Source organism: Rhinopithecus bieti, unplaced genomic scaffold (assembly GCF_001698545.2).
Source record: "Rhinopithecus bieti isolate Rb0 unplaced genomic scaffold, ASM169854v2 scaffold_26977, whole genome shotgun sequence".
Classification (NCBI taxonomy): Eukaryota; Metazoa; Chordata; class Mammalia; order Primates; family Cercopithecidae; genus Rhinopithecus; species Rhinopithecus bieti.
In genome coordinates this window covers 637,252-655,418 of record NW_016812360.1, presented here as the reverse complement: position 1 = coordinate 655,418, position 18,167 = coordinate 637,252, and the positions used below count along the sequence as shown (strand labels likewise).

Below are 18,167 nucleotides of genomic sequence, written 5' to 3'. Positions count from 1 at the left end.
TCTATATCTATCTGACTGGTTCTGTTTCTCTGAAGAACCCTAATAAAGATTTATTTACTGAGAGTGGTTCTAGAGAAACAGAATTTCAAGGACAAGTTTTCTGATTTGGATCTAAGCTTAAAGATGCTAATGACTCTATTTCCAGTAGTAAAGAGAGCACTTATACACCATGGCATGAACTGGTAATAGAGATACATGAAATAACTGCACTGGATATTTCCGATCAACCACTTATAAGAAGCAAGGAACTAGGCAACTAGCAGCATTTACTGGCACATAATAAGCACTACCGAAGTTTTAGCTTTAAACGCTAACATCGCTCTTTTCTGGTATTCAGGTCTTTGCATTACACATCTGAAGATTGAGGACCTGTGTTCTGTCTCAGAAGAGATGGTAATTCCAGCCTATGTTGCTGAGGACCTGGATTAGTTCTCTGAAGCACTGCTATTTCAATATGAGAGAAAACTGTCTCCCCAGCATCTGTAGACACAATATATCAGATTTACAAATTTAGTTTGATCTCTTTGCATTACTTGCCAGGATTGCCAAAGGGCAACCTTTTGAAGCAAAATTCCTCACAAACCCACTGAATGAAGCAACAGTTTCACCCAATAAATCACACCAGTTCACAGTCTCTACTACAGACTGAATGTTTTTGTCCCCCCACCCATTCATATGTTAAAGCTGTAATCCCCAATGCAATGGTATTTGGAGGTAGATTCTTTGGGGGATATTAGGTATAGATGAGGTCATGAGGGTGGGGCCCTTTTGATGATGTTAGTGCCCTGATAAGGAGAGTAAGAGACCAGAGCTCCCTCTCTGTCCACCATGTGAGGACACAGGAAGAAGGTGGCCATCTGCAAACTAGGAAGCAGTCCCTCAATAGACACTAAATTTGTCATCTTGGACTTTCTGGACTCCAGAACTGTGAAAAATAAATGTTGGTTAAGCCACCCAGTCTATGGTATTCTGTTATAGAGACCTGAACCAGCTAAGACAGTTCCCTCCCTTCTCCCATCTAAAGGGAAAGAATGTTTATTGCAGGACCATAATTCCCAGTATACATCCAAAAGAACTGTTAGCTCCAGTCACCTCCACTGTTAGAAGCAGGACTAGCAGTCTCTTCATAAGCCAAAGTCCCAAGATCAACTTTTCCAAAACTTAGGCTTATTTGTCAACATTGTTTAGCTCTCAGTAATTGCTAAGCTTCCTCCTTAAGCCTTCTGGCTCCTTGTCTACCACAATTTTCAACTTTCTCACCCTCAATCAATGCTCCACAGGGAAATTCATAGGAAACCTCCATCTATATTCAAAACAAGGAAGGAAGATAATTAGGAGGATCATACTACCCATGGAACAAAAGAAAAGTCTTGCCTATTTAAGTCTATGCTGGCATTTCATAATACTAGCACTATACTATAGCAAGAAATTACCCCTACACGACTCATTAACTATGCTGCTGTCTGGCAAGACACAACTAGCATAAAATATTTGCAAGGTCTACAAGATAGTAAAGGGGCCAGTGCTGGAGTGAAACAGGATGAGCTCTACTCTGGGAGATAAACAGGTTCTTTAAGACTAGACTTTCTGCTAACTAGCTGTGAGACTATGGAAAGTGACCGTAAAATGGACATTTTATTAAGCATATACAGCCAGTGTACTGAGCAATGAGGAGCTTAGAACCATAAGGATAAGTCACTATTTTCACCAAGCTATAGGGGATTTGGAAACCAGATTTCCTCAAAAGTACCTTTCTCTGCCACATGTAATGAATCTGTGCCCATGTCCATGCTAAACAGCCAATCATTACTGAGATTTTTCTTCCTTGATGGACTAGTTAAAGTGTACTCAATACTTGTGTTAGAAACAGAATGGACTGTTTCTTTCTCAGAACTTTAAGCCAGAAAAGCAACCTCAGTAGGAGGCAATTTCTGTTAATATCTGAGAAAACAGAAAGGTTTATGCCTGGCTTTCAATTTCCTTCGCCTTTCAGGCCATTCACACATTTGTAGACGCAAAGCTGATGCCATGATAGGAGCCCTTGCTGTGACAACCAAAGCACCTACGATTTGTCTTTTTATTTATTCCTGTCAGGCTGTGAAGGCAAAGCTCTAGATTTACATTCAAGATATCAATCACATAGAGATTTGCTTTCTCAACCAAGGGTTAACAAGACCAGTGTGCCGTTGTTTCAGAAGGGGTGGGCTGGAGGTGAGAAGGTGTGCAAGAGAAGAAAGGTGAAAATGTTCTTTTTGATTCATAGGCTGAGGACAATTTCCTGTGAAAAGACAAACCTAGGAAATGCTCTGTTATCATTGTTATTTCCATGCATCTCTATGACGGGAGACTTGCACTGAATTCCAGGGAAGGGGACTCAGGTACATGGCAGATCAATAATGTCCAAGACAGAGAAACATTCACTGAAAAACAAAGTACATGTGATGTTGGCTTGAGGGTCAACTTGGGTAATCAGCTACCCAAGTCAACTGGGAATACAGAGAGGTCAAGGAATTTTCAGCAATAGTAAAATAGAATTTTCTTTTTAAAGAAAAAGTTTTGCCTGGCATCCCTAAGAGAAAAGGGATTAACATGACAGGCTCACGACTAGTGTATCATTAGGCTATAAACAACCCACGTGTGCATTGTGACAGTATTTAATAAGGAGCCACAACTGAACTCTAAGTCCAGAAACTCTTCTGTGCACAGATAGCACCAAAAGCAACTCCTGAAGTCAAGCATTATATAAAGCTGCATTCAAGCCCACTGACTGGACCCCCTTGTGACCCTATAGGATTAAGCAGCTTTGGTATGATGATAATGAACCTTCCAAGGTGTCTTCAGTTTCTTAATAATGTAACGTTCCCAGGCACCTTCTCTGCTCAGGTAACTTGTAGCATCCTCATGAGTGGTAAGCGATGATCTGTAGGATGTGCCTTGGCTTCCACATAGCTCCCTGCAGCTAGTGATGGTTAATGCACCAGCCAATTTCCTTCTCTCTATCTGTTCCTTCTGAGGGCCAAATGACTTTAACCTCAGCAATGCTTTCTGGCCTCTACCTCCTCCAAGGTTCTATCCCCTTCTAACCCAGATGACCCTCACCTGATCCGAGGCACAGGGAAGGGCAGGCAGATGGAATTCTCACACTCTTTATTCTTTTCCATTGATTTTGTGGTATAAAGCCATTCTCTTAGCTTTCCTCAAAGCCTCTCCATAGGTGTTCAAGAACTTATTTTGGAAGTTACAAAACATTTTTAAAAATTTAATCTTAAAAATGACTTTCCCCTTGCTGACCTGCTACAACAATCCTAATTCTCCGTAGGCAGTTGTGAATGCCTCTGTCGGACTAGAGGAAAAGTCAGCACAAGAATGCTCAGAAAAGAAAAGGAGAAAAAAATACAGTATTTCAAGACAACACCTCTTCAAGACCACATTCACTGCTCCTCTCCTTCTCCAGCAATTCATTAATCCTTGACTTCTCCTTCAATAACTCTGCTGAAATTCCCTTCTCAAACCTCTTAGTTGCATTTAATCATTTCCTTTTTTTCAGACCTCAATCTCTGATGATATTTGATATGCTGACCCTATCCTCTGTATTATTTAGGAGGGGGGCATGGTAATACATAAGCGGTAGGAATCTAACTCCATACTAGCTTAAGCTAAGAGGAGAAATTATTGGAAGGATACTGAGGTATTTCCTTCCAAATGAATTACTTGTTCAACCTTTTGTTTCAGGGTCTGCATTTTCAAATGCGTCCTCCCATCCAGGGTAGAAATTAACTCTGTAATAACCTCTAAGAAATGCAGTTGCAATGTCTGAATGCCATTGTTTTTAACCAGTTGAAACCTGCCTCCTTGTAACTTCAACATATTGTGTCTGCATCTTACCTTAAGGCACACTTTGATACAAAAAGCTAGATCTGGATCAGACATAAAACTTCAGGTGAGAATACATTAACCATTCATCATGAAAATCTTCTCTAAAATGAAACATAATACAAATGAAACAATTCTGAAGAATAGTATCTTTAATGAGTTTTCTAATCCTTGTCATCTGAAGTTTTGAAATATATTTACCAGGGTCAGAACAATACAGAGATAGTATTTGTATAATAAAGCATATTTTAAATTTCGTTTAAGCCCTCTCATTTCTCCTCCCACAGATGCTGTTTTGTTTTGATAAAGAGAAATAAGGAATAAATAGAAGGTCAATGCTTCAAACTAATCTACCTGTGTACTCGCTGAGAACTCTGGGACTGTATCCACATGAGGGAAAACTATTCTCAAATGCACAATCTCTGATTGTTCTTTCAAAAGAAACTGATGTTCTTTCAAAAGAAGAAAGAAGGGCGAACTTCCAGTCCTATGTTTGACACATACTAAAGCCCCAAAGAGAAGACTGAATTGTATTTGTTCTCAGACAAGATACCCCTGTGACTATAACATAATGAATTCTGCTCTGATATTTTAGTGGTTCATTCTCCCAACAAGAATAAGTATTCCAGCCAGGCGTGGTGGTTCACGTCTATAATCCCAGCACTTTGGGAGGCCAAGATGGGCAGATCACCTGAGGTCAGGAGTTGGAGACCAGCGTGGCCAGCATGGTGAAACCATATCTCTACTAAAAATGCAAATATTAGCTGGGCGTGATGGCGGGCATGTGTAATCCCAGCTACTTGGGAAACTGAGGCACAAGAATCTCTTGAACCCAGGAGGCAGAGGTTGCAGTGAGATGAGATCATGCCACTGCCCTCCAACCTGAGCAACAGAATGAGACTCTGTCTTAAAAAAAAAGAAAAAAAAAAGAATAAGGAATTCCTATCTGTGGCGGTTGACTCGGTAGGATGAAGCGTGAGATTACTACTCAGGATAGAAATACTTTGTATCTGTCATTTTTGTTTAAGGTCCTTCTTATATTTGGTTTCATTGAGGAAAATCAACCTCTCTAATCAGGAAATCATATTCTTTCTGTTTTCCTAGTCATTTTGTAGAGTGTGTTCTAGCCCATGGGCTGTGTCAATCATACTTAATAAAATGATAGGCCTGAATGGAGCATTCAAGTTTATTTAGCGCAATCCTCTAATTTTACAGATTTGAAAAAACCAAGGCTCACAGAAGGTAACATGCTTTTCAAGAACACACAGCCGGCCTGTACAAAGGCTGATATCCTGACTGACATTAAAAAGGAGGCAAAAGAGTAATTTGATTCAGATTTGGGAGAACAAAGGGCTGTGTTTTTACAGATGGCTGGGAGCTGAGGGGGAAAGTAGATACTGGAGAAGAAGGAAATCTGTCCAGTGCCCAGATGTTTTCACTCAGCCCCAGCTGCCTGCTGGATTCTGAGCAAGTCGACCAGGGCCTCCAGGAGCCTACTGGGTTTCCGCAGCACAAGGCCTTATGCTGGTGATGGAGATGCTCTGCCCTCTGCATCTCAGAGCGCCCACCTCACACTCAGACATCGTCTGCTCTTTGCCGTTCACTTCCACACAAATGCTAAACCCTTCTTCCTCGCACTCCGATGCTTCTCGGCAGACACATTTGCTGCTCTCAGCTGGAAAAGTAAGTGAAAGAGGCTTAATGGCATATTGTGGAGGTGGGGGAGTCAAGGCACATCACCTCCAAAGTAATAATGTGGTGATCAGAGCTGTCGAAGCTCCTGCCTGGAATGATATAATAAATTATCCCCTGGAAAGGCAGTAGGACCAGGAAATTGGGGCATTTTGCTCCACTCCAAAGAAATAGGTTTTGAAGTTGGTACCAGGCTTTCTATTGGTTAGATCCACATGGGGTGGTTTTATCCAAGTCAAGAGCTCTTTAACTATCTCATACATACATGCTGCTGTCCATTTGAGCCAGCAATGGAGGTCAAATGAGAAGCCCTCAACAAAGAACCAAATCAAGGCTCAAAGAGGAAGAGGAAAAAAGAGAACTTAACTTGCTTTGAGAGAGAGTATGACATGCAAAAGGCTACAAATCCCAAAAAAACAAACCAGAAATGAGTTAGGGAGGCAAGGAGTCTGTGCATGGAAAGTCCATGGTTGGAATATGCCAGCCAGGAGTCTTTCAAAGATGAGTTAACAAGGTCAGCCAGCAGACAGTGGTGACCGCCTAACCAAATGTGTCCCAAACACGGCTAGAGTCACATATGTCATCAGTCTGCGCTGCAAACCGTGAGGGAGTGAGGGGACAGGTGCCAGCAGGTACAGGCCAAGAGGGCAGAGAGTGAAGAGCCAACAGACACCTTACAAGTCATAGAGTCCAGCTCCCAAATTTATAGATAGGGAAGCCCAGGCAGTAACTTGGCTCTGGAGATCCAGCCGTTCCCCTTTGATAGTATTGCCCAAACCATGGGAGGTTTGCCGTGCCCTTGGGGGTAAGGCAAGATCACTGTAAGTGCTACTTAAACATAGCATTAGCAAATATTGAATCACAACATGAGAAAGTAACTTCTTTTATTCTCTTCAAATCCGTCTTATTACTTCCAGAAGAAAGTGTCAGCTTGGTGCTAGTATGTTTTTAACACCCCTCTAACACGTGCTAAACTCACAGAGAAACAGCACAGTCAATATTGGACCAGTATCTGGCTAGAATCCACAACTTTATTTTGTTCCATTACATAAAGCTTTTATGGTTACCTAGTATTTATGGCAAGTGATACCTCCTTTTAAGGACGTGATACAAAGTTTTCATTTTAAAGTTACTTTTATGTCAGACTTTTAAAAAATGAGTACACAATATGGATAATACAAGGACAGCGTAAAAATCATGATGGTGGCATGGAATCACCCCTGTTTGGGAGAACATTCTCACATCAGGAATGGATTCTTATCCTCTGAGGTCTGTGATCTCTGTCTCTCTCCAGTGAGGGGTATAGGCGAGGTCAGTGCACTGTCAAATCACTCTGAGTCTTTAACATCCTCAAGTATCTGCTTCGGCCCACTGCTAAACTAGAAACCACATTTCTAAAATCCTCAGTACTGTGACTTTAGCATTCTTATACTTACAAATATGAAAGGCCCCTTACCATCACATTTTCCCCACAGTGGGCAGGCACCACAAGCTTTCTCAGCTGAGGCAGGCAGAGTGCAGCTGTCCCTACCAGTAAGTGTGTAATTTCTACCCTGACAGTGGAGAACATGCATCTTGCAAACAGTCAGAGGCAGTATCCTTTTGCTTCTCTCATCTCGAGCACATACATCCAAGGAAGGTCTGAAAAGAATTTTTAATGGCATTATTTACAAGATTTTTGTTCTTAAAAGCTGAGGAGAAATGAAAAGTGATGCTCTGAGCTCGGTGCCCCCAGATGTTATCACCCACAGCAAGAAAAAAAAAAAAAAAAAAAGGATGGAAACTCAAATCCCCTTCATTCTTAGGTCCAACTCAGTTAGGTCTTCAAAATGAACATATTTGTATTTACTGTTTATTTGCTCACAGTTTTTCTAAGTATAGATATCTAGTGTTGATCTAGTTCCATCTAGAACAGATCAGGTACAGCAAATTAGATGAGAAGGCAAGGTCTGCTAACAACAGCTGACAAAGAAGGAGTCAGAAAGCCAGTGGAGACCAAGCATTCAATGTGATCGTAGTCAAATGGGACCATTAATTGCAGGAGAAATGAGCTCATCCCAGCCCAGCAGCCAAGAGTTCATATCCATAAAACAGTATCATCCAAAAATGGATGGCCCTAAATCATCATGGGAAGATGAAACTGTATTTTTCAATGTTACTTTTAAAAGTATCTATGTTTACAAAATAGTTTAGAAATATTTCCGTAAGGTTGGGCTCCTGTAATCCCAGTGCTTTGGGATGCCGATGCAGGCAGATCATTTAGGTCGGGAGTTGAAGACCAGGATGGCCAACATGGCGAAACCCTATCTTTACTAAGCATATAAAAATTAGCTGGGCGTGGGGTGGCCCACACCTGTAATCCCAGCTACTCGGCAGGCTAAAGCATGAGAATCACTTGAACCCAGGAGGCAGAGGTTGCAGTGAGCTGAGATTGCACTACTGCACTCCAGCTTGGATGACCAAATGAAACTGTGTCTCAAAAAAAAAAAAAAAGAAAGAAAGAAAGGAATATTGCCATAAAATGTGTTACCTTTTTCATAAGCATTGGTGCTAAAATAGTGGGGGAAAAAATAGCCATTTAGAAATGTCACTATCAGAAAACTCCACATTTCTGAATGCTGATAGACAAGGAAGGCATTACTGTCACTGAAACCTTAGACAACAGAGCATTTTTGTATACCAGATAGAGTCAGAAAGAGTCTATATTCACACACTTTATTTAGTTCAAATATTTTCCTCTTCTACCAAAAGCTAAATTTACTTGGAGTTATTTATAAAACAGAAACAAATCCTGTTGTTTTGAGTCTATCTTTTCATCTGTTTATTTAAACTTTAAATAGAACTACTTACAACAGCTGAAAGGGCAAATAACTTACAATACCACCTTGTTGTCAGTATCTGAGACCATGGAATAACATGGAAATTTATACCATAACTATTAACAACGAGTTGCAGATAAACTAAATGAAATGGGGAAGTTGGAAAGAGGATGAAAGTGGCTCAAAATAAACAATAATTATTAGAGATTATCAGCAAAGTCAGAATATTAGAATCAGAATGTATCTAGGCTGACCACTATTTCCATCACGCCATTTAGTTATATTCTTCTTCACACCAGAAATTACTATATACGATAACTCTTAACCACTGTAGCTTCAAGAAGTTGGGTATAGGTTTTGATAACTAAAACCATTCAAAACCAAGTAATTAGTGTTTTGGTTCTTTTTTTTTTCTTTTTGAGATAGGGTCTGGCTCTGTCACCCAGGCTGTAGTACAGTGGTATGAATACGGCTCACTGAAGTCTCAACCTTCCTGGCCTCAAGCAATCCTCCCACCTCAGTCTCCTGAGTAGCTGGGACTACAGGAGTGTGCCACCACACGCAGCTAACTTTTGTATTTTTTGTAGAGAAGGGGTTTTACCATGTTGCCCAGGCTGGTCTCGAACTCCTGAGCTCAAGCAGTTGGACTACCTTGGCCTCCAAAAGTGCTGGGAGTGCAGGCGTGAGCCACTGCACCGGGTCATGTGTCGGTTCTTAATTTTAAAAACAACCAGTAAGTCTAGGGACTGGATATTTCTTATTTCCTCCCCAGATCCACTTTCCACTCTTCTCCACCTGCCTGGGAGGCTGACATGTGTGGGCCACACTGTGGGCTTCCTCGGCCTCTAGCTTCAGTTGGTTTGATCAGTGGTGAGCGTTGACTAGCAGGAGACTCGAGGCAGGAAAGAGAATGCAGTTGAGGTGTTTATTCCCCTGGCTCATGCCTGTGGGATCTCTGAGGTCCCTAAAAAGAGAGTGTCAGCTCCTCCTCAGGGCCATCTCCACACAGCCCTCTCTGTCTCCAGTTTTTCCTGAATGTCCCTCTCCTTACACCTTGGACCTGGATATGACTACACGGTCAAGCTGTTAGCAGTCCAGGAATATTGCCATGGGACTTGTAATTTCCTTTCCTCTGTTCACATTTTTGTAAATATTCCCACTAATAAAACTTTTCTTGTCCTAATTTAATTGTGTCATCTCTATTCTACCAGGACCATGACACAGACATGTACTAACTACTTCAGATATCCTCCTACAATGGAATGATTTCAAGTTGGTGGCATTCTTTTTTATTTTTTTATTTTTTTTTTTTTTTGTTTGTTTGTTTTGTTTTGTTTTGTTTTTTTGTTTTGTTTTGAGGCGGAGTCTCGCTCTGTCGCCCAGGCTGGAGTGCAGTGGCGCGATCTCGGCTCACTGCAAGCTCCGCCTCCCGGGTTCACGCCATTCTCCTGCCTCAGCCTCCTGAGTAGCTGGGACTACAGGCGCCCGCCACTGCGCCCGGCTAATTTTTTGTATTTTTTTTTAGTAGAGACGGGGTTTCACCATGGTCTTGATCTCCTGACCTTGTGATCCGCCCGCCTCGGCCTCCCAAAGTGCTGGGATTACAGGCGTGAGCCACCGCGCCCGGCCTGGTGGCATTCTTAACAGTGCAAATCTAGAGAAGATGGTTCAAGAATCAACAAAAGAAGCTGCTGTTTCCCTATCAGTATCGCTTTAAGAGCTTATGTCCCAAAGGAATTTCAGTTCTAATCCTCTAATCCTCTAAAATTCTAAATCCTCAGCTGACATTTTTGTCATTTTGACCCATTTTATATATGAAACAAGCAGTGCTCGAGTAGTCCTGCAGCCTTCTCCACTAGCCAGATTAGAACACGCCTAATGTCATGGCTGTCAACCCTAGTGATCCAGGCAAATAACAGGCAGAAGATTGGACTACGTCAAAATGCAAACAAAGACCCTTAACTCTTGGTAAGCTACACCTTCCATCCAACAGAGACTAGCATCTAACAAATTGTCCCTTATCATAAATAAAATAAAACAGGGAAGTGAGATAAGGCGGCACTTACCCACATTCATAGGGCATTTTACAAACACATCTTGAATTCTGCAGTTTCTCCCAGCGCTGACATTCAGGCACTGCCTGTGTTAAAGGATTGTCTGAAAAAGGATAAGGGAGATGTGGTCATTAGGAGAAAAGCTTCTTCATAGTAAACAAGGTGTTATTTGAATTGCTGGACCAGAGTCTGTAGTATTCTCAAACTGCAATGCATTTGCACGTAACATTAGTAATAATAATCAAGCTGTAATACATTTTGCAAGCTATAGAGAGTTTCAAGAGCCACATTACAAATAACTGCATTGGTAGTAATAGCTACCGTCTCATGAGCATTTATAATTGCCATGCACTTTTTATACACGGGGATATTTATGCCTCCCTAACAAATGCCCACCTAAGAAATCAGAAAATTAAGAGTAAAAAAAGTTAGGAAGTTGGTGCTACTTCACACATTTAACAAATTGGCCCAGGCAGGATTTAATTCTACATTGGTCTGAATCCAAGGACAATAAAGTGGCTCCCTTTCAAGAAGCTGGTGCTTATAAACTGTTTGTTGTATGGACTGCATTCCGCCTGCTTTGCCCATAGTGAGGCAGAAAGCAGCAACATCACTTGACTTATACATGGAGAACTCCCCGGAATGCCGAGAAGATCTACAATAGCCTCTTACATATGAATGTCTAAGTGGTCTCCCTCATCAGTGAATAAATGTCTGGAGGTCCTTACATTAATAAAATTCTTTCTATAACTTTGTGTTTTATAGAAAATGACAATTCAGTCATCATTTCAATTTTGACAGGTAAACACCCTGGTCCAGCTTAGAAGAGCATAATGTGACTGCCATCCCCTCACCTATCCCTGATTGCAATGGGAATGATCTAAAAACATCCTGATTTTTTTCACCTCCTAACAGCTTTATTACAATGAAATTCGTTGCCATACACTTTTGCATCATAAAACCAGATAGTCATTTACTATATCTATAAAGGTAGTTTATCTGAAGAGCATGTTTTTATGAATACACAAACTATGGAATACTGCCTTACTTTGGAAAATTCAAGAGCTTTGGACATGACATTACAATCTTGTGAACATTCATAAACCTGTAAAAATGGTGGCAATGTGAAGTATGCCTGCCATGGCTAGCAGTCTCAATAACAGGACTCATTATTAAAACACTTCTCTTGGCTGGGCGCGGTGGCTCACGCCTGTAATCTCAGCACTTTGAGAGGCCGAGGCAGGCGGATCACTTGAGGTGAGGAGTTTGCGACCAGCCAAGCCAAATGGTGAAGCCCTGTCTCTACTAAAAATACAAAAATTAGCCGGGCACAGTGGCAAGTGTCTGTAATCCCAGCTACTCAGGAGGCTGAGGCAGGAGAATCACTTGAACCCAGGAGGTGGAGGTTGCAGTGAACCGAAATTGCACCATTGCACTCCAGCCAGCCTGAGCAACAAAGCGAGAACTTGTCTCAAAATAAAAGCAAAAAACAAAAAACAAACAAACAAAAAACACTTCTCTTTAAAATGGTATTATCCTAAATGCAACATAGTACCCTGAACTGGACCCTAGAACATGAAAGAGACATTAGTGGTAAAAAAAGGAGATATTTGAATAAAGTGTGTAGTTTAGTCAATAGCATTGCACTAATATTAATATTTTAGTTTTAACCAAGTTGTGTTATATAAGATGTTAATATTAAGGAAGATGGGTGAAGGGTGTGTAGAAATTATATCTGTGACTTTGCTGAAATCTAAAATTATTCCAAAATTAAGTGTTTTAAAAATGGTATTATCTACATCAGTGCTTCTTACCCAGAGGCAATGTTGTGCCCCAGGGGACATCTGGAAATCACTAGAGGCATCTTTGGTTTTTACAACTGCAGAATGTTATTGGCATAGGAGGATGCTACTGGTAGGTAGAGACCAGAGATGCTGCTAAATACCCTGCAATGCACAGAAGAGGCTCCCATAGCAAAGAATTATCAGACTAAAATTCCAATAGCGTTGAGGTTGAGAAGCCTTAATCTAGATGTACCAAAACTTAAGATCAATGATCAAGCCATGTAAATTAGTTCTGCACTGTGGTTAAAAATTTAGGACAAATCCTGAAATTTTAGATTTTAAAAGTTTGCTTAAATTATTATAATGTTGAGCCGGGCACGGTGGCTCACTCCTATAGTCCCAGCACTTTGGGAGGCCGAGGCAGGTGGATCACGAGGTCAGGAGATCGAGACCATCCTGGCTAACACGGTGAAACCCCGTCTCTACTAAAAATACAAAAAAATTAGCTGGGCATAGTGGTGGGCACCTGTAGTCCCGGCTACTCAGGAGACTGAGGCAGGAGAATGGTGTGAACTCGGGAGGCAGAGCTTGCAGTGAGTTGAGATTGCACCACTGCACTCCAGCCTGGGTGACAGAGCGAGACTCCATCTCAAAAAATATATATATATGTATATATATGTGTATATATATATAATGTCTTTAATGTCTTTGTGAAAAAAAAAATGATAGAATTACCTAGCCCAAAGAATTTTTGCATTTAAGAAGAACATAGCTTTGTTACTTTACAACTTGGTTAACCAAATAAACACACTTTTAAGGTCCACCAAAGTATGTGCTTTTGCTATTTTCAAAGCAAATTTCTTCCCATCAAGACTAACTACAGGGACAGTAGGAGAAAGTGAGGAATTAATGTTTAATGGATATACAGCTTCAGTTTTGGAAGATGAAAAAAAATGTGGTGATGGTTGCACAACAATGGGAATTACTTAATGCCACTGAACTATACATTTAAAAATGGATAAAATGGTAAATGTTATGTTATGTATGTTTCACTACAATAAAAAAAAAAAAGCCTAAATACTAGAACAGCCAACATTTTAAAACATAAACTTTGGAGGCTGGTAAGTCTTGGATTTTTTGGTTTGTTATAGGCTTGGGAGTAGTTACTATTATTCACATCTTCAGAAAACACACAGATCTGAAAACCTCCTTAATTAAAACCCACTTTAACAGAATTTTCTACCGGGTAAAAGAAACTTCATACCAAGCTGTGCCATAAAACAGCTGAAGTAGCATTTTAGACAGACTAGTCTACAATCTCATTCGGAACAAAAGTGCAACCTCATCAACTGTATATTGTTCTCTTTCATTTTAAAATTATAAGTACTGGTTCATTACTTTAAATATCCCAAGTAAACTCATGTTTATACTTCAGTGTTTACAGAACACAAAACAACTGTCCCCTGAGATGGGGCTTTGACAACTTAAGAGCACATCAGGACAGGCAGGAAGTGCACTCCAAGGACTTGCGCCTTGCCCATTGTTCTGTCTCTCATCCACTTAACATCACAACCCATATCTACCATCAGTATCTGAGTGCTCCATACCCTGTTGCATGGAGAACTTAGTTAGAAACATCTAATTCACCTCACACCATCACGTATGAAATCTAGTACTTCATCCTCACTATTAAAAATAAATTTCAGCGCTTAATTAAAAATCACATACTAGAGAGATAACATCAATAAAATAGTATGCAAGTGAGTTTTCTTCATTCTCATTTTGTTACAAATATAATATTTTCCATTTATTTAAAAAATGTAAACAGAGAATATATGGGTTATTTTCAAACAAATCCATCTCATCTAAAATTACCTCTAAAAGAAATAATTTGGATTTTAAACCCTTTCTACCTTAGGTTCTTAAAAGACCATTTTTTAAAATTTTCTTGGTGTTAAAATACTGGATTTTTGGGTTTCCACATTAAGAACAATTTCATGAATCACACCACTTTTCCTTCAATAATGTCTGCTTTAAAGTGTTAAATAAAAATGCTTTCTAAATTTTCAATTTCAGAAATACTGATAAACTCTTTGAAAGCCCAAAAATGAAACATACAGAACTTTAAATAAATTATGATCTCAACTCTGTACTTAAGAAAATACAAGGGAAAAAAATCAAGAGGAAACAACAACAAAAAACAGGTTTTAAAATCTTTTTGTTTTCTTGGCATCATAACAAATATAAAGCTAATCTTTCACAAGGAGGGTTTAAGTTAAAAGTTTCAGAATCACCAGGCTATCCTTGCCTTTCTTTGCATTCATGAGTCTTTCTGTGCCATGTGAAGAAAATCTGTTACTCAGTTTACAAGCTGACCCCCATCTTAGAGAGCAAGAATGGAGGGGATGACTCACAGCTATGGAGATACAGTACCATGAAGGTCGCCACAAGGACTCTTACTTGCCTGGGTACAAGTGTCCTTGAATAGACACAGAAGCCACTCACCTTTTTGTACACAGTGGGCATTCTTCATCTCAGGACTCCACTTAAGGCTGGAGCCACAGAGAAATGTTGAAGGACCTTCTAAGGACATGCCACCTGAACAGGAAACAGTCACCTTCTCACCAACTGTGTAGAAAAGTTTTTGGGGGTGACTCTGTATGCCATCCATCAGTACAGGTAGAACACAGGCAATTTCTAAAGATAAAAGAGAGCAAAATATAAGGGTCATTGCTCTCCTAAACCATCTTTTTAAAAAGGCTTATGTGATGCTGATACGATTGTTCTGCTTTTTCATATTAGAGGACAAGTAAGAAGACGTGAGTTCACTGTTAGGGTGGACTGAAAGACACGTCACACAGAGCCTGGCATGTAATTGACCAATGAATAACTAAAACCAAAACAGCTCCCCCTCTCCCATCCCTCCCCTCAAAACGATGTGACAACTTAAAAAGAACAGCCCCAGTAGAGTCCTCATGCCCAGTCTACTGTCGAAACCAAACTTTTCACAGCTGTCACTTATTTCTGTGCTCTAGTGATGTTCCATCAGAATTTTCCTGGGCTGTATTCATTTGAGTTTCATTAACTTTCATCCAGTTAGATATTTTGCCATCTGAAATTATTAAAACACCACTTTTATTTATTTATTTATTTTTTAGGGACAGGGTCTCTCTATGTTGCCCAGGCTGGAGAGCAGTGACTATTCATAGGTTTAATCAGTGTATACTACAGTCTCAAACTCCTGGGCTCAAACAAGCAATGGGGAAAGGATTCCCTATTTAATAAATGGTGCTGGGAAAACTGGCTAGCCATATGCAGAAAACAGAAACTGAACCCCTTCCTTTTACCTTATACAAAAATTAACTCAAAATGGGTTAAAGACTTACATATAAAACCTAAAACCATAAAAACCCTAGAAGAAAACCTATGCAATACCATTCAAGATATAGGCATGGGTAAAGACTTCATGACTAAAACACCAAAAGCAATTGCAACAAAAGCCAAAATTGACAAATGGGATCTAATTAAACTAAAGAGCTTCTGCTCAGCAAAAGAAACTATCATCAGAGTAAACCGNCTTATACAAAATTAACTCAAAATGGGTTAAAGACTTACATATAAAACCTAAAACCATAAAACCCTAGAAGAAAACCTATGCAATACCATTCAAGATATAGGCATGGGTAAAGACTTCATGACTAAAACACCAAAAGCAATTGCAACAAAAGCCAAAATTGACAAATGGGATCTAATTAAACTAAAGAGCTTCTGCTCAGCAAAAGAAACTATCATCAGAGTAAACCGGTAACCTACAGAATGGGAGAAAATGTTTGCAATCTATCCATCTGACAAAGGGCTAATATCCAGACTCTACAGGGAACTTAAACAAAGTTACAAGAATAAAACAAGCAACCCCATCAAAAAGTGGGCAAAGGATATGAACAGACATTTCTCAAAAGAAGACATTTATGTGGCCAATACACATATGAAAAAATGCTCATCATCACTGATCACCAGAGAAATGCAAATCAAAACCACAATGAGATACCATCTCACACCAGTTAGAATGGTGATCATTAAAAAGTCTAGAAACAACAGATACTGGCGAAGATATGGAGAAATAGGAATGCTTTTACACTGTTGGTGGGAGTTTAAACTACTTCAACCATTGTGGAAGACAGTATGGCGATTCCTCAAGGATCTAGAACCAGAAATACCATTTGACCCAGCAATTCCATTACTGGGTATATACCCAAAGGATTATAAAACATTCCACTGTAAAGACACATGCACATGTATGTTTATTGCAGCACTATTTATAATAGCAAAGACTTGGAACCAACCCAAATGCCCATCTATGATAGACTGGATAAAGAAAATGTGGCACATATACACCATGGAATACTATAATGAGTTAACATCCTTTGCAGAGACATGGATGAAGCTGAAAACCATCATTCTCAGTAAACTAACAGAGGAACAGAAAATGCATGTTCTCACTCATAAGTGGAAGTTGAACAATGAGAACAAATGGACACAGGGAGGGGAACATCACACACTGAGGTCTTTCAAGGGATAGGGAGAAAGGGAAGGGAAAGCATTAGGAAAAATACCTAATGCATGCAGGGCTTAAAACCTAGATGATGAGTTGATAGGTGCAGCAAACTACCACAGCACATATATACCTATGTAATAAACCTGCACGTTCAGCACATGTATCCCAGAACTTAAAGTAAAATTTTTTTAAAATTAAAAACTCCTAGGCTCAAGCAATCCTCCTGACTCAACCTCCTGAGTAGTTGGGATCACAGGCACATGCCACCACACCCAGCTAAAGCACCACCTTTAACCTTGCAGACATAAAAGTGTTCAGTGTTCCCTAATTTTTCATCCATATTCTTTCTCACTCAATTACATTCATTAGCTCAAATTGCTTACTTCAAAAAAGAACAAAGAAAAAGAAAAAACACACATAGTATAGACAGCAAGTCAGAATTCATGATTTAAAAGAAAAAAATCTCACTAATATCTCTAACGGACTTTGGACAATATTCTACAAAGTATTGCTGTATCTTTACAGCATTGTCATCAGAAAACCCATTCATTCATTCATTCATTCAAAAACAGCATTTGATGGATGCACTGAAGGCTTTGACTTCACCACAAAGAGATATATCAGTGTAGCAAAATTGAGCTGGTACCCCATGAATACATACAAAAATCCACAGCATTTTTTGAGTGCCTATATTTTGCCAAATATGTTGTGTACTGTTTGGGACACAGCAAGGTACAAGTCACATCTTATGCCCTCCAAAACTTCATAATCTAGTATTGAATTTGCTTGTTTCCAATGCGTTTGCTGTTTTAACAATAAATCTCCTACCAAGACAAACAATAGAAAGACTGTACAAAATGAAAAGGAAAAATATTTCTGAAAGAATTGGAGCACTAACAAGGCAGTGTAAGTTTGAAAGTCCAAGATTTCAGAGAGAAGGGAAGTCTAATGTGGTGATTACATTTACATTCGGTAACACATTTTCCTTGAGGTATTTGTAAATTAAAAAAAGAAAAGAAAATATACTGAAAAGCTGCTAAACTGAGGAGAAAACTTTAGCTCAGAGGCTAAAAAGATAAACAGCTTTTAGCAGTCTGACAGGCCCAGGGTTTTAAAACTTAAGTGTTCAGTCCTGTCAAAAAGAAGGGGCCAGGTAGAAAGCCCATACCTTCAGTTGGAATCCCTTAATGGCCACATCCTTGGAATAGAGATAACCCAGACATAAGCCATCCTCGCTGGTTGCCATAAACAAAAGTTAGTCTTCTCCAGAGGAAGACAGCATTATCCAATTTTTAAATTTTCATACGTAAAGTACGACATTCAACTAAAACTAATTTAACATTCAAAAAGACAATAATTGACCAAATTCTAACCAAAAAAAAAAAAAAAA

The 18,167-nt window shown here is 39.7% G+C and overlaps 1 protein-coding gene across 2 annotated transcripts in view; it reads right to left on the bottom strand.

Annotated features, from left to right (window-relative positions):
* Positions 1-4,007: 4,007 nt before the first annotated feature.
* C7 (complement C7) overlaps positions 4,008-18,167 on the bottom strand; it is a 77,949-nt gene continuing 63,789 nt past the window's right edge. For both annotated transcript variants that reach the window (XM_017896006.1, XM_017896005.1), the window contains 4 exons: positions 14,728-14,919; positions 10,451-10,541; positions 7,022-7,206; positions 4,008-5,548 (listed from right to left, as the gene is read on the bottom strand). In XM_017896006.1, coding sequence (XP_017751495.1) covers positions 5,367-5,548; positions 7,022-7,206; positions 10,451-10,541; positions 14,728-14,919 — 650 coding nt within the window. In that variant the 3' untranslated portion in view covers positions 4,008-5,366. The remainder of the gene's footprint in view (positions 5,549-7,021; positions 7,207-10,450; positions 10,542-14,727; positions 14,920-18,167) is intronic.